Source organism: Lepidochelys olivacea (genome assembly GCF_965140295.1).
Source record: "Lepidochelys olivacea isolate rLepOli2 genome assembly, chromosome: 1".
Classification (NCBI taxonomy): domain Eukaryota; kingdom Metazoa; phylum Chordata; order Testudines; family Cheloniidae; genus Lepidochelys; species Lepidochelys olivacea.
The window spans coordinates 250902338-250925912 of record NC_140411.1 but is presented as its reverse complement, the minus strand read 5'-3'; the positions used below and the strand labels follow the sequence as shown (position 1 = coordinate 250925912).

General features: G+C 44.0%; 1 protein-coding gene across 1 annotated transcript in view; it reads left to right on the top strand.

The window, feature by feature from the left end:
* The window catches only part of KIAA1549, a 209400-nt gene that overhangs the window by 178288 nt on the left and 7537 nt on the right, over nt 1-23575 (top strand). The window contains exons 13-18 of the mRNA XM_084643183.1: nt 1486-1691; nt 2718-2941; nt 7154-7298; nt 10546-10779; nt 11760-11812; nt 16586-16731. Of these exons, the coding sequence (XP_084499309.1) occupies nt 1486-1691; nt 2718-2941; nt 7154-7298; nt 10546-10779; nt 11760-11812; nt 16586-16731 (1008 nt within the window). The remainder of the gene's footprint in view (nt 1-1485; nt 1692-2717; nt 2942-7153; nt 7299-10545; nt 10780-11759; nt 11813-16585; nt 16732-23575) is intronic.

Below are 23575 nucleotides of genomic sequence, written 5' to 3'. Positions count from 1 at the left end.
AACTCTCTTAATTGTAGGTTAGCAAGTTACAGATGTGATGGATCAATTGAAATAATATAATCATTTCAGAGACTTTTTTCCCCATTTAGTATTTACAGAAGGAATTAATTTTTGTCTTTTATTTTTCTGCTTAAAAGGACACAATCGTCTTAAAATATGCTACTTTCTGTATTTGTATTAAAAATAATACTTATGATTATTGGTGCTGAAAAAAATTAGGCAAAATAAAATTCTCTTGTTTTTTCCATGTGTTCCATTAATGCATTTGACAGAACTTTTTTGTATAGTCTATTTCTCTAGTTCATTTGTACAATCAGTCATTTAGGCCTCAGTCCTGCAAATTGTTCCACATGAGCAGCCCCCAGGACCTATGCGGAGTTCTCCTGACTCACTTCTTAGGGCTTCCACAAGCACAGCAGTGCCTTCATATGGAATTTGTTGTAGGAATAGTGAGTTTTAGTGAGTTTCTTCCTTTGTGAGTCTTTCATGCAGCAGCAGTGGGGAGAGGAACGTATTTTTTTCAAAAAGAAAAATGTTATTGTAGAACCACAAAAACTGGCAGGAGGACATAGGGGCAGGTGTAGTACTTGAAACTACTTTTAATTAATTTCGTTAAATTGACCATATTTCAGATTGACATTTTCTTTGAAATTTTCATTTATAGAATAGGCACCGTGAAGAAAGTTATGGATAAAATTATAAAGGTTCTGACTAAGTGGTATAGTTGCATATGTTACCAATTAGTACAAAAATGTAACAAGATATTTGATGAGCTTGTTATCAAGCAAATGTCCATTGGTTCCCTAGAATGACTCTCTTAAGTATATTTGGATTGTAGTTGTAGAAATTAATTTTCCCAACGTATCAGAGCAAAGCATTGTTTGTACAGCTAAACACCTAATGCTAGACTGTTTACTTTCTGTTGGTAAGAAAAAACAGACTATTAAAAAACTTAAATTTGTAAAAATTACCTCTAAAACTAGATTTTGGACAGATTTTTAAATCTTTGTTTAGTTGAAAAATTGCACTCGCTATCACTTATCTGTTAAAGTATGGCATTTCGTAGTTCGAAGTCTTTTATTGGCTTGTAAAACTCCATTTGTGGAATCTGAGCCTTCTTATGTAATGTTATCAATAGCAATTTGTAGTACGTACTAGAGCATTCTGAATAGCTTCTGGTGGGATAAAACTACTTTGAGATTTTTATCTTTGTAAAATATCAAATACTTGATTTAAAAAAATAAAGAATGATTGTTCACTGTCAGGAGAAAAAATGAAAAAGTTTAGTAATCTGCAGACTACTGAGTAAACTGCCTGCAATAAATCTGCAGCGGATGGAAGACCTCCAGGGCAAATTAAATGCAGCTGCAAAGAAGGCATAATGTTGTCGCACACCATTTCATGTTATCTTGTATGGCCAGACATTTCACTGAGTTGATCCTAGCTATGACACTGTCTTTTATTTTATTTGTTCTGGTAATTCAGGCCCTCCAAAGACCAGTAGTGGAAACGAGCAGCACTCCTCAGCCTCTATCTTTGAGCATGTGGACAGGATGTCTCGTTCCTCAGACGCAAGTAGACGGGTCCCCAGCAAGATTCAGTTGATTGCCATGCAGCCAATCGCAGCCCCTCCCGCTCAGAACCCAGCACTGTCTGACCGAGTAGCAGAGTCCAACAAAATTAACAAAGAGGTATTTTTAAGATAGTGTAGTGCGTGGTGGCTCTGTACATTTGTGTGACACCTAGATGACTCAGCTATCTGGGTCTAGTTCTGCATGCCTCTCCCAGCTGCTGCTCAGTAACTCATTTTGTACTTGGTTGAAGATCGTCTCCTCCCCTTGCTTCTAGGTTAAAAGCTCAATTCGCCTTTTGTGTTGAGTACCTTACATAATATGTTGGAAAGTAAATTAATACATCTAATACCTGTAGACAAGGAAGTCCAGGAAATGTAAATTTAACTACTAGGAAAAATCCTGCTATGTACATTTGTCTAATGGCTTTTTTATACTTTTGTAAAAGATTATAGTGGGTTTTATTTTTCGTGCTTTTTGTGCACCTCAACACAGTTCCAACACAAGCACAGTGGCCATTAAGTGCCTGATCCAATATCTACTGTAATCAATGGAAAGAGTCCCATTGACTTCAGTAGGTGTTGGACCAGCTCTAAAAGCACTGGTCTACGTTTAAACTAGTGACCTGAAGAACCTATTGCCATGCCCTGGACCATTCCACTCCTCCTTCCCTCTTCCAACTGTGCTCCTCAAGCAGCTCCTTAAGTTCTTGCCCCTTGTATTATGAGGTTTTTTTTAAAAAGGGAATCAGAGACAGACTTTGGCTATAATTATCAAATCTCTCCTATGATGGGTGCAGGCAGACATATGCCAGGTACACCCTTGGTTGCAATCTAATTTTAATGGAGCAATGTTTCTCATGGCAACTGGCAGGACTTTTTGTTATCCATCACGCCTTTTATAAACACTCTGCCACTTGTCTTTAATTTCACCTGCTGTGTTAGTGATTATACCATGTCTGATAGCACATCTACTTGGGGAGATTATGGGTCTATTACCCGCAAAAGGACGAGATAACTGAGGGAGGACCTGTGTGCCAATTTCAAATTGCTTGCTTTAGCTCTGGCTCTCCTTTTTATTGCACAGCAGTAATAGGCTCTATTTGCAAAAGTGTATCTCATGGTTTTCTCTTTTTCTTCCTTTAAGATACAAACAGCTCTGAGGCATAAGTCTGAGATCGAGCATCACCGCAATAAGATCCGTCTTCGAGCCAAGCGCAAAGGCCACTATGAATTTCCAGTTGTGGATGATGTGATTGTTGTTGACTCCAAAGAGCAGCATAGAATATACCGCAAAGCGCAGATGCAGATTGACAAGATCTTGGACCCTGGAGGCAACGTGCCTACTGTTTTTATAGAACCCAGGAAGAGGTACAGACTGAGAGCAAGGGGAAGATTCAGTCTCCTTTAGAATCAGTGTCAAGACTTGCAAACTGCATTAGGCCTGTATTTCTGCACTTGGAGAGCTTAGAATCATTTTGTTCCCTAAAGAACTTTTGGGTTGGAGAGATGAAAGGGTTGGGGTTATTCTGGGTGTTTTGGTCTAGTCAGTACATGCCAGAGGTTTTTTGGGTGGTGGTTGGGTTTTTTTAACAGCATTCAGAGGGCCATGCGTTTTTTTTTTTACAGGTTCTCATGGACATTTCTCAATAGCGGAACCAAACATACCAAAGCCATTTTTAAGGAGATGTTTATTATTTGTGCCACTACTTTTGCACACTCTTTTTCATTTAGTAGCTGCATAAGATCACATGGAAACTGTCTAATTCCTCTAGTGTAATTGTTAAATGCAACGTAATTTTGGGAGCAGGCTGAAGCAGAACTACTTAATCACACACTATCCCCACACCACCACCACAATTCGTACTAAGTATCACAGGTGGTAAACCCAGGGTGAAACAAAGTTTGAATTTACTTAAGAGCACTAACAGAGACTAAGGAATAAGAAAAAAAAAGTAAATGGCAAAGAATACTATTTTCGTATCAAAACAGAGAAAAACATGCAGTCAAGAGACCATGAAAACTAATGATAAAATATACAAAAGTTCAAATTTATCTTTAAAACTCGGCAAATACCAGACAATAAAATCCCTTCTTCCTTATTCCTTCATGGTAACCAGATGCACACAGCACTTAACCCATCTCACAGATCTTCCCTCCTGGTCTTATATGTCAAGACAGTGTCTGTTCTGTGTCTTCTGTGGGGTATATGGACACAGGGGGCTCTTTCTCTTGAGTTCCAGGTTCCCTAAATGCAGTCCTGCCTGGACCACGTTCACACTGAGAACGAACAAAACTTTTCCTCCACTGTGTCTTTCCTTCAGCTGACTTAGCCCTGGTCTACACTGTAGGGGGTCGACCTAAGATACGCAACTTCAGCTACGGGAATAGTGTAGCTGAAGTCGGCGTATCTTAGGTCGACTTACCTGGCCATGAGGACGGCGGCGAGTCTACCGCTGCTGCTCCCCTGTCTACTCCGCTTCCACCTCTCGCGAGCTGGAGTTCCGGAGTCGATGGGTGAGACACGATAAATGGATCCCCAATAGATCGATCACTACCTTCTGATCCGGCGGGTAGTGAAGACCTGCCCTTACATACATCAATTTAAAGCTCAGCGTAATCTCTGTTCTGCAGTCTGACAGTTACTTTGTTAGCTCCATAATGCCATCATTTAGAATGCTGCAAGTCTGGAATGAGGAATATCGGGTGTTAGGGAAACTGAGCTGGGACTGGCTTGGCAAGAAGAATGGGAATGGACTGGGTGAGACTGGGACAAGGGAGACTTAGTATTTGTGAAGCAAGGAGACTGGGACTGGGATAAGAAGCCTGAGTGGAGCCTCACTGGAGACTGCTGGTTGAGGAAAACAAGACAGGAACGAGGAGCTAGGGTGGGAAGATACAAGACTGGGATGGTGACAGGACAAAAGGTCTCAAGACCTGGGGGGAAATGGCAGTAGAGTCTGTGTCCAGTAGAGCACAGAGTTCCTATATGGTGATGGATGAGTCAGTTAAACCAAACTTTTCACTGGTGGTCAGTTCCTCATTTTCTGGGTGACTAACTTAAGACCCTGGGGTCTGATTTGCAGAATTCCAGAGCACTTGCAGCTTCAACTGAAGTCAGTGGTGAGACTGCTCTGAACATACAGAATGCTATATAATGCTAGGAACACTGAAAAATCAGATCCTAGGTGTCTCAAACTGGGCACTCAAAATTCCATTCCATCATACAGGCACTATAATAGGATTGACTGCTTATCAGATTCTGTCATTCAATTGTATTAGGGAGTATTGATTTACTTTTTATGTAGTTTTATTTCTTAAAAATCCTAAAAATATGAATTGTAAATCAATACTCTCTACTGTGATTGAAGGAGACTGGAAGAATATATGAACTTATTAAATATTCTAGGTGCCAGCCAAGGTAGAAAAATTGTCTTCCAAAGCAAAATTGTACACTCATTCACTCACGCACAGGCTGTGTGTAGCGATAGCATCCTTGTCACCAAGGTCACTCTCAGAAGTATGTTGATGCTTTGCCAAAGGATGACCAAATGTACGTTTCTCTTTTTGTTTTAAATCCCTCCTTTATGACATAATTTTTGGCATTTTTCATGTAGAATTACATATGACTGAGATATTTCACTATATTTCATAGGAGATGTCCCTTGCCTGAGGACTCTCCAAAATGTTCATGTGCAGCAGGGGGTCATACCTGAAAGGATGCACAGAAGAATCATAGAATCATAGAATATCAGGGTTGGAAGGGACCCCAGATGGTCATCTAGTCCAACCCCCTGCTTGAAGCAGGACCAATTCCCAGTTAAATCATCCCAGCCAGGGCTTTGTCAAGCCTGACCTTAAAAACCTCTAAGGAAGGAGATTCTACCACCTCCCTAGGTAACGCATTCCAGTGTTTCACCACCCTCTTAGTGAAAAAGTTTTTCCTAATATCCAATCTAAACCTCCCCCACTGCAACTTGAGACCATTACTCCTCGTTCTGTCATCTGCTACCATTGAGAACAGTCTAGAGCCATCCTCTTTGGAACCCCCTTTCAGGTAGTTGAAAGCAGCTATCAAATCCCCCCTCATTCTTCTCTTCTGCAGGCTAAACAATCCCAGCTCCCTCAGCCTCTCCTCATAACTCATGCGTTCCAGACCCCTAATCATTTTTGTTGCCCTTCGCTGGACTCTCTCCAATTTATCCACATCCTTCTTGAAGTGTGGGGCCCAAAACTGGACACAGTACTCCAGATGAGGCCTCACCAATGTCGAATAGAGGGGAACGATCACGTCCCTCGATCTGCTCGCTATGCCCCTACTTATACATCCCAAAATGCCATTGGCCTTCTTGGCAACAAGGGCACACTGCTGACTCATATCCAGCTTCTCGTCCACTGTCACCTCTAGGTCCTTTTCCGCAGAACTGCTGCCTAGCCATTCGGTTCCTAGTCTGTAGCTGTGCATTGGGGTCTTCCGTCCTAAGTGCAGGACCCTGCACTTATCCTTATTAAACCTCATCAGATTTCTTTTGGCCCAATCCTCCAATTTGTCTAGGTCCTTCTGTATCCTATCCCTCCCCTCTAGCGTATCTACCACTCCTCCCAGTTTAGTATCATCCGCAAATTTGCTGAGAGTGCAATCCACACCATCCTCCAGATCATTTATGAAGATATTGAACAAAACCGGCCCCAGGACCGACCCTTGGGGCACTCCACTTGATACCGGCTGCCAACTAGACATGGAGCCATTGATCACTACCCGTTGAGCCCGACAATCTAGCCAGCTTTCTACCCACCTTATAGTGCATTCATCCAGCCCATACTTCCTTAACTTGCTGACAAGAATACTGTGGGAGACCGTGTCAAAAGCTTTGCTAAAGGATGTGGAAAAAGCTAATGTACTAAATGCTTTTTTTGCCTCTGTTTTCACTAACAAGGTCAGCTCCCAGACTGCTGCGCTGGGCATCACAAAATGGGGAAGAGATGGCCAGCCCTCTGTGGAGATAGAGGTGGTTAGGGACTATTTAGAAAAGCTGGACGTGCACAAGTCCATGGGGCCGGACGAGTTGCATCCAAGAGTGCTGAAGGAATTGGCGGCTGTGATTGCAGAGCCATTGGCCATTATCTTTGAAAACTCGTGGCGAACCGGGGAAGTCCCGGATGACTGGAAAAAGGCTAATGTAGTGCCAATCTTTAAAAAAGAGAAGAAGGAGGATCCTGGGAACTACAGGCCAGTCAGCCTCACCTCAGTCCCTGGAAAAATCATGGAGCAGGTCCTCAAAGAATCAATCCTGAAGCACTTGCATGAGAGGAAAGTGATCAGGAACAGCCAGCATGGATTCACCAAGGGAAGGTCATGCCTGACTAATCTAATCGCCTTTTATGATGAGATTACTGGTTCTGTGGATGAAGGGAAAGCAGTGGATGTATTGTTTCTTGACTTTAGCAAAGCTTTTGACACGGTCTCCCACAGTAAGAACTGAGGACAATCCATAACCAGCCATAAAAACTAGTTGTATTTCTAGTAAGACAAAAGGTGCTGAACTTTCTCTTGGTCTTTATTTCTCTCTCTTTTTTTTTTAGTTCACGTGCAAAACGTTCTCCCAAGCAGCGTCGGAGACATCAGATAAATGGAAGCCCTATTGATGCTGAGAAGGACAGGCTAATCACCACCGACAGTGATGGGACATACAAAAGACCACCAGGAGTCAATAATTCTGCATATATTGTATGTTTGTCTTTTAGATGACAGGAATACACTGATAGTTCTTACGATAACTGTGACTTAGGTGAATCTCCTATTTTCCTGGTATGCTCTGAGTGGCTACTTTATATGCTAATTCCATTTGAATGAAACTGAGTGAGTCAAGAACTTCCTATGCAGAATGTTTGGGTAAAATAGTAAAACCTGTCATTTTCCACTCATGCTGGTGTTGCTTGGTCTTCAAAACAGAAGCACTGAAAAGCATTTTTATCAGTCCCAATAAACTATATAATGAGAATTGAAAATGGGGCCATTAGGAACAGTAATCATAGGAAATGAAATGAGAAAAGGATTCTCCAGTGAGCAACGTTAGAAACTAAAATATAAATCCTGGAAAAGACCCATCACATGAAAACGTGTGCATGCTACATGATCCTTTGAGCACAGTCAGTTCAGTACATTCTAGTCCACATTACCAGTGATTAAATAATCCCAAATGTTATAGGAAATTTTATTCTAGTTTTTCAGGTAGTGAAAAACTGAGGTCCCTCAATGATAGATTTTCTTTTCTTTAAACTTAGATATCAGTGCAGAAATAACTGAAATAATTTTCATACAGTATCTAGCAAATTAGCTTTCTTTCCATGTTAAAAATAGTAACTAAGAACTTTTAAGTTTAATAATATCATGTAGTAAACTGCACTTATTGTGCTTTCTGGACTGGTGCACCCGCACTCTGGCCACTAATCAGTCTTCACTCAGACGCTGCTAACATTCAAAACCTCTGGACAGTTTCAAACAGTTTCCATTTTTTAAAATGTAGTGAAGGACCATAATGTTTCTTTCTGTGGTCTTCATCGGCGTTCAAACATGCGCCATGATCATTTTAATGTCACCCATATTGGAATGAATTCTAGTCCGCAGCTATTTAATTGAGACTTGTCACAAAGCAAGCTCAGCCCTTTTGGCACCTGTGGAGAGTTGGCCCTCAGCGTTTTAAACTCCCAGTGACATAGAGGGGTGTGGCTTGATAGGTGACACTGCAGCCGGCATGCAGTGGCAAGAAGGAGCTGACACAATAAGTCTGCTACTGCAAGGCTGCGTAACTTCCTGTTACTGAGGAGCAATATGCTCCTGAGGTAAGACCGTATGTAGTAATTGTGCTGGCTACATCAGGCACTGTTGAGAATCCCTTTAGGACGATGCACTTCAGTTCAGCTTCCTCACAGCTAACCGCTTAGCTGTTGAATAGCTCCTGTCCTGTGTTGCTCAGGATAGCCATAATTGTTTCACATTTCAGCTAACGTGGTCAGTTGTTACACAAAGACTCAACTCGCTCCGTAGAGCTGCAAAGGTTCAGAAAGACTTCATTTAGAGCAGGGGTGGGCAAACTACGGCCCGAGGGCCTCATCCAGCCCTTCAGACGTTTTTAATCGGCCCTCGAGCTCCTGATGGGGAGCAGGGTCCGGGGCTTGCCCTGCTCCGCATGTGCTGGGGCTCCGCGTGGCTCCCAGAAGCAGCGGCATGTCCCCGCTCCAGCTCCTATGCATAGGGGCACCAGAGGGCTCCACACGCTGCCCCTGCCCCAAGCGCCACCCCCACAGCTCCCATTGGCCGGGAACCATGAGCATTCATGGCCCGCCATACAATTTCCATACCCAGGTGTGGTCCTCCGGCCAAAAAGTTTGCCCACCCGTGATTTAGAGAGAGCTAGCTCAGACTGTCATCTTCTAGATAAGAGTCAGCATTCACTATGTGATTTCAGATACATATACATTTACAAACCACATCATTCTAGTGCAGCTCAGTCTCTATCAGGTGGTATGCTGTTCCCCACCTAGTAATGTAGTGAGGAAGCTTAAATTGGCTGAAACAGTTGAACTAAAATGACTCTCTGGTAGAAGAACTGGACCGGTTTGGCTGACATGCACACAGATGCCTTAAATCTCAACTTGGTTTCGATGGTCATAGGATTTAAGGTTAGAAGGCACCACCAGATCATCTAGTCTGACCTCCTGTATGTCACAGGCCACCAACACCACCCCACATACTAAACCCAACAGCCGAATTGAGACCAAAGTGTTACAGCACCCAGATTAGATTGTTATGCTGCGGGGAGAGAATAGGAGGGACTGAGGTGCACCAGTGCCTGAGACCCCCGCAGTGGCAGGGAAATGATTAAGTGAGATGTACCCAGATAATCCTGGCAAGTGACCCACCCCCACATGCTGCAAAGTAAGGTGAAAAACCCCCAAGATCACTGCAATCTGACCTTGGGGGAAATTCCTTCCTGACCCCATACATGGCAATCAGTTAGACCCTGAACAGGTGAGCAAGAACCAGCCAGCAAGCACCTGAGAGACAGAATGCTTGATGCCACCTTAGAGCACTGGCCCACTCCATCCAGGGTCTCATCTACAGCTGTGTCCACCCCGGATGATGCTTTGGAGGAAGGAGACCAACCCCCGACCAAATTCTCATGGGGGGCGGCGGGAGGAAATCCCTTCTTGATTCCTGCAGATGGCTGGCTGAAGCTCTGAAGCATGAGCTTTTATAAGACAAAAACCGGAAATGAGCCCTGGCACCTACCATCACCAGCAGTGCTGTCGTAGAGTCGCATTGATCAATTTGTGCTGTTCCTCATGTTTGCCGGCACAACTCCTATTAGGAGGCAGTTCTAGAACCTCACCCCTCTGGTGGTTAGAAGCCTTCTTCTGATTTCCAGCCTGAATTTGTTTGGAGTCAGTTCAACCCATTTGTTGTTCTGCCAACACTGTCCTGTAGCTTAAATAGCTCATCCCCCTCCCGGATATTTACCCCTCCCCCAATGTATTTATAGAAAGCAATCATATCCCCGATCAGCCTTTTTTTTTTGCTAGGATAAACAATCCAAGCTCTTCTGGTCTCCTCTCATAAAATAGGCTGTCCGTTCTCTCCTGATCATCCTAGTAGCCCTTCTCTGCATCTGCTCCGGTTTGAGTTCATCTTTCTTGAACATGGGTGACCAAAATTGTACACAGTATTCCAGATGAGGTCTCGTACAGTGGCATTAACACTTCTCTGTCTCTACTGAAAATGCCTTGCCTTTTTCACAACTGCGTCCCACTGGTGGCTAATAGTCATCCTGTGGTCAATCCACACACCCAGGTCTCTCTCCTCTGTTGCTTCCAGCTTGTTCTAATCCTTATTCAGAAGTTAAATGTCACTGACTTGAAACTGCGTATGTAAAAGTCTCTCTGACTCCTGGTTCCATTCTCTGTCTTCTCTGTAGTCTGATCCTGACCTGCCTGCAGAACCACAGACACCTTCTTCTCTTGATCTCGGGAAGTACCCAGGCTTGCCTCCCCACCCAGCCTCTCAGTACATCCCTCCACAGCCATCCATTGAAGAGGCCCGGCAGACCATGCACTCTCTCTTGGATGATGCCTTTGCCCTGGTGGCTCCCAGTAGCCAAGCAGCCAGTTCCACTGCCATCACATCACCTGGGGTCTCTGCGGGACAGCCGGTAAACAACACTCCTGCTCGAGCAGGGAGGGGAACCACATGCCCCCACTGGGGATCACCATATGGTCCAGCCCAGGCAGTAAACAACCCATTTAGTGTGAGTGATACATCTTGAAAGGCTTTTCAGGGCAGGGTGTTAGGACCAGTTGAGCCATGGTCACTATTGTTACACCTTTTAGATCAGGGTTCATCACGGATATTGAGCAATTACTGGAACCAGGGATATCTGTGATGTGAACAGTTACCAAATGGGGGATTCACTGTTTAAACCATCCTGTGAACTTTTTTTCTCAGTTGGAGGCAGATAGGAGCTCTCTTTTAAGAGAACACTGTCCTGGTCCACTCAGTTGTGATCTTTCACAGATCAGTCTTGGTATTTAAATGAATAACATTTCTTTTCTAAAGTCTGTTTTAGCTTAGCACTTATTTAGAGCCCACAAAGATAAAGTTCTAAGTATTTAGGCAGAGTTTTCCACCAGGACATTTGAGACCATGACATCCTGATTCCACCTCCCCTGCTCTAACCATTAGTTGATGCTCCTGTATGAAATTGTAAATAGAGTTGGAAGTCTGTTGTACAAAATAAATCATTTTAGGCAGGATAAATTAAGATCTAGCACTACCTGTGTGCCATTGGCTCCCCCCACCTTCACAAGGTAAAATAATAGCTTAGCTTTTCGTAAAATTTATATTAAATACACATTGTAGGGGGCCTTAAGCTGCAAGTCAGAGAACACATTTTCAAAAGGTGGATAAGCCACATAAGGAGCATGGGCAAACATAGAAGAGCTGGTTGTCCTGTTGGAGCTGCACTTCCCAGGTCTTCTTGTGCCACTTAACAAAAAATGTTTGTAAATCTCTGTCAGTAAACTTGCAGTCAGCTCACATGTAGGCCCGGCAATTGGGTCTCATTCAACCTGTAAAACACTGACTGAAATTCCCAATTTATTGATTTTATTTTTATTAATTTATTTCCAATAGAGATACGTGGAATTTGGAATGACTCCTCCAACAGCGCCGGGTCTGCTGCAGAGGTACCTTTCTGTTCATGGAATTATAATTATTATTTATATTACATTAGCTCCAAGAGGCCCTACTGAGATTGAGACCCTACTCTGTTAGGTACTGTGCAAACTCAGGGTGTCAAACAGATGGCCCACAGGCCAGATGCAGCCTGCATAAAGTATTTATGTGGCCAACATGACACACTTGGATTATGTAGATTCCAAGCTTTAATTAAAAAACAATAAATTTCAAGCCTTCATGGCTGCGAAGATAACCTTCCAAATGTGAATGGAGCATACCATTGAGTGCCAGAGTCTGCAGAGAGCCTGAAACAATGACATCAACATGTGTAACATGTTAATTTCATTGGAGTGGCATTTCTAAAGCCCAGTGATGAAGAAATGTCATTGTCAACCTTAACTGTTCCATTGCTGATCATTTTAATAGATGGAACAGAAAAGAGGGTGGGAGCTGGGAGTTCCTGGGAGGGAAGAGCAGAAGGAAGAACGAAAGACTTAAGAGAAGCCGGGGGGAGGGGAAGGAAGAAAAACACAGGGCAGGAGTAGCATCAGCCCAAAGGGGAGCTGATTATCTCAATGAACGATGCTGAATATGTCAAAAAGTTGCTGAATAAATAGCTAATAAATAAAAGTTTAGTTACTACATAGAGGCTGTCTGTATCTTTCACTTAATCTCTGCGCAAACCTCTCTCACTGATGTCAGTGAGAGATGCACTGTGGATTGAGGAGAATATGAAGTTCTGAATTTATATCCTGGCCATGGGCCATAATTAAACAAGTAATTAAACTCTCTCATCTGAGTAGATGGATACACCCCTGCAGTTCTCATGCCAGAGATGGGAAGTTAGCCATATTCTGAGGACATGTGCTTGAAGAGAAGTTTGGAAGGAACTGTATGATCCCTTCCGTATTTCTCAGTGCTCTGCTCATGGTGCAGCAGCAGGCTATAGGAAGCTCATACTTTGCAGTCTCAGCTAGATGGAAAAGCACTGTGGTAGTTAGGGGAGATTAAGGTTTGTGCCAGATGCTGAATGAATAGTGGAACACTGCCCATGCTCAAATGTCAGATGTTAATAATAAAAAAAATTAAATTAACCAACAGTAAATCAGAGCAACCAAATGTACTTCACTCCACACAAAGACTCCCTCTTGTCCATTCCCTCTGCCCTCTTGAAAAGCCCTGTAAATAAATGGTCTTCCCTGCATGCATTATAGATTAAGAGATTCAATTTATTTTGGGCCAAGTGGGGAATAAATTCCAGAGCAAAGGGGGCCTCTCAGAGAAGGCCTGGTAGCAAGCCCACCTGTATAAAATCAGTGGGGATCTATCTCGTAGGCTCTCCTGGCCCTGCTGTGGTAGTCTCATATGAAGATGGAGGTGAGAAAATCCCAATCTATATAGCTATATAAGGGAAACATTATTCCTCGTAGGTTTACAACTGATAAATACCTCCCTTCCCTCCCAACTCCAAATTTACTATTTGGCTTTCCCTTTAATTCCCATATAATCACGAATGTTCAATATACATTATCAAGTGGGAGCAAGTTACAGTCCCAAAAGCTTACCCCAGTAAAGGGAAGATCACCTGCTAACCTTGGAGACAGATGTGTCAGAGCACAAATTCTCCTCAGGACAAAGCTCCAAGAGAAAGTCGGGGTCTGATTTATACATAGTGTATTACTTCCTTATTTTATTTATTTTAAAATGAATGTAGTTCTTGGAGAAGGGCTGTGCTGACAGTCCTAGGCACTGAAAACCTCTATCTGCAGAATGGGGATGGACAGTTTTTCCCTGCCCATGGGACTGAGACTGAAAGGATCACCTCTAGAAGGGGAGAGGGGAATTTAGTCCCCATGCACATTTGCTCTTTGAGGTCTTGGCTGATACGGCCAATCATGACGTGAGAAGATGATTTTGTGATTGAGACACTAGCACATTAGAAACTGTACTGAGATCACCAACTCACTGTATGTAGATCACCACTAGGCATCAATGATTAACAATTTTCATTCACTCTCAACCTGTCTCAGATTTAGAGAGGCGGGCTAATAGTGAAAGGCTCCGTAGCCAGTTATCAAATCCTTGAACAAGGCAGTACCTTCACTGTGTATTACTTTTTCAAAAGGCTCTGAGCCCCTTGGTACCCGCAGGTTGAATTTCCTTAAGTTAAACATTAATACCACAGGTGGTGGTGGTGGTGGAAACCCAGGACCTGCTAGTGCCATAGGGTTAAAGTAACAACCGGCAACTTCATTGACCTGCACAGGAAGGTTTCTTTAAAGACCGTATAAAATACCACAGCTTCTTCATTTTACATCGTGACGGAGCAGGGAAGAAATGTATTGTATTCTAGTAAAGAAGGTTACACTCATTTCCTGAAGACAAAGATAATGAAACTGGTAGAAACAATGCAGAAACCTATAGAAATAGGAAGGGGAGTGTTTTGAAATCACTACAGGTCGACATTATTAACGTCACAGTCCAATGTCTTAAATAGCCAATGCCCGGAACAGTGATCGGGAAACCAGATTGTTCCCTTTTCTCTATACTAATGCAATCAACATATTTAATGGGCTGGAACCAACCTGGGCAGAAAGGCAAAACGTATTAAGTTAGGTCACTTACTTACTGTGCTGATACTGGGGCTTGGCAGCCATTATCATGGTATGAATGTTGCATCATGCAATAGACATACACTGATCTTGAGCATGCTGAGAATGTCTAAATCTAAAAATTGATTTGCAAAGGGTTTTTTCCAATTAAATTGGCTAGAAGTGAAACCTTTCCATTGAAACTAGAGAAGCCAGATGGAAGGCTGGTCTGGAAAATAGAAACCAGGACTGGAAAGTCTGTCAGATCCAAATTAGGACCAGCAATAGCTAGGTAATGATACAGGTATCCATTTTGCATCACCTGTCATGGATGTCTAACTAGTGGTAAAGGGTAGTTAAAACCATCATTTATTATAATGGGAGGCTTGAGGAGAGCTGTTAAACATGAACTTCTTTCATCTACAGAAAGAGCAACAGTAATGGAAATACCCCCCTCAAAAAATAATTTTGCACAAAAATAATACCCTCAGCTGTAATCTTGGGAGGATATTTCCTTTGAAAGGAAACATCTAAAATGATTCTAATAGATTATTGATTATAAGGTTCCAGCTTGGTGGTGTAGGCATGAAATACCATATGGGCGCTTCTCTCACTGTTGCACTCTTACTGGTCCCCAGATAACAACCCCAAATAGGCATCGTTAAACCCCTTTCAGACATGCATTTTAATGTCCCATGATGCTTGGAAAGCTGGTTCCAAATCACTTCTCTGGAGTTGCTGAGTAGATAATTAGGAACAAGTCCATGGGATATAGGGGGAGAGTGGCTGTTCCAAACTAAAAATGTTTCTCTTGAACCCTTCAGAACTCTTTGTTAGGCTGTATCCTAAATGACTAATGTATTGTATTTTAAATTACTGGTTTCTCTCTATTAGGTTCCACATCCCATTACCAACTTTCTGAGTCATGCAGTCCTCTGAGCCTTTCTTATGTAGGTCACTGGTTCAAATGCTCCCCAGGTCAGCAATGGCTTGAGTGAGATACAATCAGATGACTGTTTGGTGGTCATGTTAATGAGTGGAATAAAAATCTGGGGAGAATAAATAGCCCAATTCCTAGGAAAAAGCTACTCAGACACCAGGGTGATGAGCATAGTATAGAAACTTGGGTCCCAGTCCTGTAAAATGCTCAATCTGGGCACATGAGTTCCTGCAGAGCTCATTGCAGGATTGAGGGTGTAGCTAAATGGGAGTCCATGTCACAGAGAGCACTCTCACAATGAGCACTGATTGGCACCATGTTGACACACTCAGCAGAGAAACTGAGAATTCGATAGACAGTGGAGATCAAGCTAATCCTTAAATGTGATGTCTCCAGCTCAGGGTGAATCACACTGGTATAACAGTTCAATGAATAGGCTTTCCTCTCCAGTGCTGTCAATCTGACACATTTTATTAATGCTAAGTCACCTTAGACTACCCTTGGTAAGCAAACAATTGTGGAGTTATGATTATCACCATTGGTGGAGACTGCCTTTGAATAATCGCACTGCAGGAAGTAGGGATGTTAACATACCTTCTCTTGACCTGTGTCACGACACAACGTGACATGGTGCGATGTATCATATATAATCAGAGGATGTTTGAAAATTTCTAGAGCTCAACACAACAAATATTGATAACACTTAGGGAAGTACCCATAAACCAAATGGTATCTCTGTTTGCCAAATACATGTTACATTTTGCACTTTCTTCCTGTTGATTTAGATCCAAGCCCCTGACTCAGCAACATTAGTTAGTAGGGTTTTTGGGTCCCTAAATTACGCAGGTGCGTTTCGACTGAAGTCAGTGAAGTTAGATGAACCTGCTTACATTAGAAGTGAATTTGACTCTGTCCTGTTCTGTGGTTGCTTTGAGGTAGTAGTGATGATGGTTTTCCTCAGCGAAAAAGTAAATCTTTCTTTTTTTTCAAACCCTTCTCAGTGGATTGAAGCCACCCCAATCCATGAAAATGCTTGTGTTCCAACTCCTGTGTTATTCTTTGTACAAGCCTATTCTTATGAAGTGCATGTTACGAAAGAGGATTATGGTAATGAAGTTTAATTCTTTTTGTAGCAGCTACGGTAAAAATACGCATGAGTGATCATAATAGGGTTAAGTATAAGGGACAAGTGTAAATATTTTCACTGTGGAAAGATCAGTCAGTGTGATCTTATGTTGCTCTGCCAACAGGCAAAGTTTTGGCCCGGGTTTCCTTCAGCCTGCAGAGTTAATGCACCCAGACCAGCAACAATCTGATGTTCAGTATTCCTCCAGAGGGCTATACCCAGAAGAAATGCCATCGGTGGCACGGCCACGACCAGTAGGAAGCACTGCAGGTACTTTGGGTTTATACTGAACGTGCACTGGAATATTACACCTTTTTCCAATATGTTCCATATATAGTTGTCCCTACTAAAAGTCATCATTTGCCATCAGGTGGTACTATGGTGACCTGATAGCACGTGTGAAAAATAGGGGTGGGAGAGAGAGCCTCTGATATCAGGACAGGCCCTATAAAATCGGGACATCTGGTCACCGTAGATGGTATACTCCAAACTTAGGCTTTGTTTTCACTGCCAACTAACTATTGCTAGCTATCCCCTAGTGGAGACAGGGCACTGTAGTTTTTACTGCTAGCTTGCAAGGCAAGATCATCATCATACCCAGACCTGAGCCTCGCTGCCTCGTGGTAAAAACTACAGTGCCACTAGGATTTTTCAGTGGGATAGCTAATGTATATTAGTTATCCTATGGTTAAAAAAACCCTTTTTTTTTGTAGTGAAAAGATAGCCTTAGAATAGGAAATAACTTCAGCATTTCAAAAAGAGTTCAGTGAATGTTGACTTTTGACAGGTGACCGCAGTATTTCCTTTGTGGTAAGTTAAACGGTAACTGATGCCTTCTGGAGAAAATATTCTGTTCAGCAAAATTTTGCCTATTTATCCTGCATCTTTTTTTTCTTTTTTCTTACTAGGGACATTTGCATAAAAACAGTATCTGAAGAGTCTATCTGTACCACATGAAATCATCTTCCTGACTGTGAGACAATTTCCATAGCAAACAAGGTTCTAACTTCATATTGGGTTTAAGCGGCAGGAGCTGATGAACTCTTAAGAAACAAAGATTCTGTTCTCATGTAAATGTCTCTATTAACTTTCTTCCAAAAGAGAGGGAATTAAAATACTGAAAATATAGGAGTGCTCAAGAATTTCTAAATTAGACATGTCAATGTTGTAGTCCAGAGAATTAACTTTGACCTGCAGCTCTCCTCTCCCTATAATTGTGCAAAGTGATGGTGGTGAGGGGGTTCATTATTTCATAGATGATTTAATATATTATGTAAACTGTTCCTTAAGTTTCTGTGGTTGATCAGCTGCGAGTTTTTGTTTCTGGTGAACTCTAACCAGTTTTTATCCTTCAATTAAGATACAAGAACAACCAAATATCAGTTTTATAATTTTTTAAAAATTTATTTTAAGGAAAGAGGAGTAAAGTAAATATTACATGCAAGTTAGGCAACTTGTCTATGTGCCCACCCCCGCACAAAACAAACAGTCACAAAGTATCAACAGCTCCTGTTTTTCAAAGTTTTCAATGAGCCCTGGTCTACACTAGGACTTTAGGTCGAATTTAGCAGCGTTAAATCGATGTAAACCTGCACCCATCCACACAATTAAGCCCTTTATTTTGACTTAAAGGGCTCTTAAAATCGATTTCCTTACTCCACCCCTGACAAGTGGATTAGCGCTTAGATCGACCTTGCCGGCTCGAATTTGGGGTACTGTGGACACAATTCGATGGTATTGGCCTCCGGGAGCTATCCCAGAGTGCTCCATTGTGACCGCTCTGGACAGCACTCTCAACTCAGATGCACTGGCCAGGTAGACAGGAAAAGAACCGCGAACTTTTAAATCTCATTTCCTGTTTGGCCAGCGTGGCAAGCTGCAGGTGACCATGCAGAGCTCATCAGCACAGGTGACCATGATGGAGTCCCAGAATCGCAAAAGAGCTCCAGCATGGACCGAACGGGAGGTACGGGATCTGATCGCTGTTTGGGGAGAGGAATCCATGCTATCAGAACTCCGTTCCAGTTTTCGAAATGCCAAAACCTTTGTCAAAATCTCCCAGGGCATGAAGGACAGAGGCCATAACAGGGACCCGAAGCAGTGCCGCGTGAAACTGAAGGAGCTGAGGCAAGCCTACCAGAAAACCAGAGAGGCGAACGACCACTCCGGGTCAGAGCCCCAAACATGCCGCTTCTATGATGAGCTGCATGCCATTTTAGGGGGTTCAGCCACCACTACCCCAGCCGTGTTGTTTGACTCCTTCAATGCAGATGGAGGCAATATGGAAGCAGGTTTTGGGGACGAAGAAGATGATGATGATGATGAGGTTGTAGATAGCTCACAGCAAGCAAGCTGAGAAACCGGTTTTCCTGACAGCCAGGAACTGTTTCTCACCCTGGACCTGGAGCCAGTACCCCCCGAACCCACCCAAGGCTGCCTCCTGAACCCAGCAGGCGGAGAAGGGACCTCTGGTGAGTGTACCTTTTAAAATACTATACATGGTTTAAAACCAAGCATGTGAAAGGATTACTTTGCCCTGGCATTTGCGGTTCTCCTAGATGTACTCCTAAAGCCTTTGCAAAAGGTTTCTGGGGAGGGCAGCCTTATTGCGTCCTTCATGGTAGGACACTTTACCACTCCAGGCCAGTAACACGTACTCGGGAATCATTGTAGAACAAAGCATTGCAGTGTATGTTTGCTGGCATTCAAACAACATCCGTTCTTTATCTCTCTGTGTTATCCTCAGGAGAGTGAGATATAATTCATGGTCACCTGGTTGAAATAGAGTGCTTTTCTTCAGGGGACACTCAGAGGAGCCCATTCCTGCTGGGCTGTTTGCCTGTGGCTAAACAGAAATGTTCCCCGCTGTTAGCCACAGGGAGGGGGGAGGGTTGAGGGGGTAGCCACGCGGTGGGGGGAGGCAAAATGCAACCTTGTAACGAAAGCACATGTGCTATGTATGTAATGTTAACAGCAAGGATTACCCTGAAAAAGTGTAGCCACTGTTTTATAAAATGTGTCTTTTTAAATACCGCTGTCCCTTTTTTTTTCTCCACCAGCTGCATGTGTTTCAATGATCACAGGATCTTCTCCTTCCCAGAGGCTAGTGAAGCTTAGAAAGAAAAAAAAACGCACTCGCGATGAAATGTTCTCCGAGCTCATGCTGTCCTCCCACACTGACAGAGCACAGACGAATGCGTGGAGGCAAATAATGTCAGAGTGCAGGAAAGCACAAAATGACCGGGAGGAGAGGTGGCGGGCTGAAGAGAGTAAGTGGTGGGCTGAAGAGAGGGCTGAAGCTCAAATGTGGCGGCAGCGTGATGAGAGGAGGCAGGATTCAATGCTGAGGCTGCTGGAGGACCAAACCAGTATGCTCCAGTCTATGGTTGAGCTACAGCAAAGGCAGCTGGAGCACAGACTGCAGCCCCTCTGTAACCAACCGCCCTCCTCCCCAAGTTCCATAGCCTCCACACCCAGACGCCCAAGAACGCGGTGGGGGGGCCTCCGGCCAACCAGCCACTCCACCACAGAGGATTGCCCAAAAAAAAAGAAGGCTGTCATTCAATAAATTTTAAAGTTGTAAACTTTTAAAGTGCTGTGCTTAAAGTGCTGTGTGGCATTTTCCTTCCCTCCTCCACCACCCCTCCTGGGCTACCTTGGTAGTCATCCCCCTATTTGTGTGATGAATGAATAATGAATGCATGAATGTGAAGCAACAATGACTTTATTGCCTCTGCAAGCGGCGATTGAAGGGAGGAGGGGCGGGTGGTTAGCTTACAGGGAAGTAGAGTGAACCAAGGGGTGGGGGGTTTCATCAAGGAGAAACAAACAGAACTTTCACACCGTAGCCTGGCCAGTCATGAAACTGGTTTTCAAAGCTTCTCTGATGCGTACCGCGCCCTCCTGTGCTCTTCTAACTGCCCTGGTGTCTGGCTGCGCGTAACCAGCAGCCAGGCGATTTGCCTCAACCTCCCACCCCGCCATAAACGTCTACCCCTTACTCTCACAGATATTGTGGAGCACACAGCAAGCAGTAATAACAGTGGGAATATTGGTTTCGCTGAGGTCTAAGCGAGTCAGTAAACTGCGCCAGCGCGCCTTTAAACGTCCAAATGCACATTCTACCACCATTCTGCACTTGCTAAGCCTGTAGTTGAACAGCTCCTGACTACTGTCCAGGCTGCCTGTGTACGGCTTCATGAGCCATGGCATTAAGGGGTAGGCTGGGTCCCCAAGGATACATATAGGCATTTCAACATCCCCAACAGTTATTTTCTGGTCTGGGAATAAAGTCCCTTCCTGCAGCTTTTGAAACAGACCAGAGTTCCTGAAGATGCGAGCGTCATGCACCTTTCCCGGCCATCCCACGTTGATGTTGGTGAAACGTCCCTTGTGATCCACCAGAGCTTGCAGCACTATCGAAAAGTACCCCTTGTGGTTTATGTACTCGGCGGCTTGGTGCTCCGGTGCCAAGATAGGGATATGGGTTCCGTCTATGGCCCCACCACAATTAGGGAATCCCATTGCAGCAAAGCCATCCACTATGGCCTGCACATTTCCCAGGGTCACTACCCTTGATATCAGCAGATCTTTGATTGCGTGAGCTACTTGCATCACAGCAGCCCCCACAGTAGATTTGCCCACTCCAAATTGATTCCCAACTGACCAGTAGCTGTCTGGCGTTGCAAGCTTCCACAGGGCTATCGCCACTTGCTTCTCAACTGTGAGGGCTGCTTTCATCTTGGTATTCATGCGCCTCAGGGCAGGGGAAAGCAAGTCACAAAGTTCCATGAAAGTGCCCTTACGCATGCGAAAGTTTCGCAGCCACTGGGAATCGTCCCAGACCTGGAACACTATGCGGTCCCACCAGTCTGTGCTTGTTTCCCGAGCCCAGAATCGGCGTTCCACAGCATGAACCTGCCCCATTAGCACCATGATGCATGCATTGGCAGGGCCCATGCTTTCAGAGAAATCTGTGTCCATGTCCTGATCACTCACGTGACCGCGCTGACGTCGCCTCCTCGCCCGGTATCGCTTTGCCAGGTTCTGGTGCTGCATATACTGCTGGATAATGCGTGTGGTGTTTAATGTGCTTCTAATTGCCAAAGTGAGCTGAGCGGCCTCCATGCTTGCCTTGGTATGGCATCCGCACAGAAAAAAGGCGCGGAACGATTGTCTGCCGTTGCTCTGACGGAGGGAGGGGCGACTGACAACACAGCTTACAGGGTTGGCTTCAGAGAGCTAAAATCAACAAAGGGGGTGTCTTTACATCAAGGAGTATTTCAGGCAGGACTTCACGGAGGGTTCCAATAAGAAATGGTGCAGCTAAGTTATCGTTCTTATTGGAACAAGGAGGTTAGCCTGGCCTCTGATTGATACATGGCTAGATTTACCTCGCTGCACCTTCTCTGTGAGTGACTGCAGTGTGACCTAGAGGAATGAGTCCCCTAGACAGGGGAGGGGGGGAAGCAAATGAGTACAAAACAAATCTGGTCTATTTCTTGTGTTGATCCACTCCATCTATCTTTTACATCTTTGGCTGGCAGCAGACGGTGCAGAAGGACTGCATGCCATCCACATCTCATGGCTGCTCGGCAGAAGATGGTACAGTACAACTGCTAGCCATCCTCATCTCTTGCCTGCCTGGCAGAAGATGGTACAGCACGACTGCTAGCAATCCGTATCGCCTGCCTGCTCACCATAAGACGGTTCAATAGGACTGACTGCAGGAGTAAAGAGAATGACCTGGTCAAGTCACTCTAAATTAAGTCCCTGCACCCATGTCTGTCCAGGCGCTCCCAGCCGACGTGGCCAGGAGCACCTCGGACATGACGATGATGGCTACCAGTCGTACTGTACCGTCTGCTGCCACAAGGCAAGGGGTTGCTGCTACTGTGTAGCAAAGCCGTACCGCATCTGCCAGCACCCAGGAGACATAGGGAGATGGTTACCTGAGCGGGCTCCATGCTTGCCGTGGTATGGCGTCTGCACAGGTAACTCAGGAAAAAAGGCGCGAAACGATTGTCTGCCCTTGCTTTCACGGAGGGAGGGAGGGAACGGGGGCCTGACGATATGTACCCAGAACCACCTGCGACAATGTTTTAGCCCCATCAGGCATTGGGATCTCAACCCAGAATTCCAATGGGCAGCGGAGACTGCAGGAACTGTGGGATAGCTACCCACAGTGCAACGCTCCAGAAGTCGACTCTAGCCTCGGTACTGTGGAAGCACTCCGCTGAGTTAATGCACTTAATGCACTTAGAGCATTTTCTGTGGGGACACACACACTCGAATATATAAAACCGATTTCTAAAAAAACGACTTCTATAAATTCGACCTTATTCCGTAGTGTAGACATACCCTGAGGTATCTGCAGATCTTTAAAGTTATTTCGCTTCTAATGTATTTACAGAAAAATTTTGGCCCATCATAAGAGAAAATTTGGGGAAAAGTAAACTTGGCATGTTGCTAAATGTCTCTCTTGCAATTAATGATGATAGCTGTCCTGGCATTCAGCAGAAAGCAGTGGGAAGGGAGTGGATTTAGGTTCCAGGCTGAGTTAATAAAGGAAGTAAGCTGTGTACTGACCTTCCCGTTGGTTAATGTCAGTACTGTTTAATCTTTAAGCACAAACGAAAGCAGGAAAAAACGTATATAGGGATAGCCATTCATGTTGTGGCTGTGAGGGATGGAACAGAGAACAGTGTGCAGACTTAGGGTCTTCCTGGTCTGTTGGTGCAATAGCAAATGTCTCCTCTTTGCTGCCAGATCACTAGCATTTAAAATTGTAAGGGCTTTCTGTAATTTTTGTTTTAATGACTGGCATATACCTGAGATGTACATTCAGTGTCTGATGTGCATGTGTGTGTAATGTTTGTTATCAATGAAAGGTAATGAAAAATACCAAATTTTGAGTGAGCTGCACCAGAGTAAATGCATTTCCCTTCTCTAATCTGCATTGATATTCTTCTGTCTGCTGATCCTGATTTGTGTGTTAAACAAAAACTAAGCTTCTTTTTCTTCCTGCCTCCCCCAAAAAATTATATGTTAGCTTTTTGTCATTTATCTGCCCTGCGAACTTACTGTGTATAAAGATGAAAAACCAATATTTGCT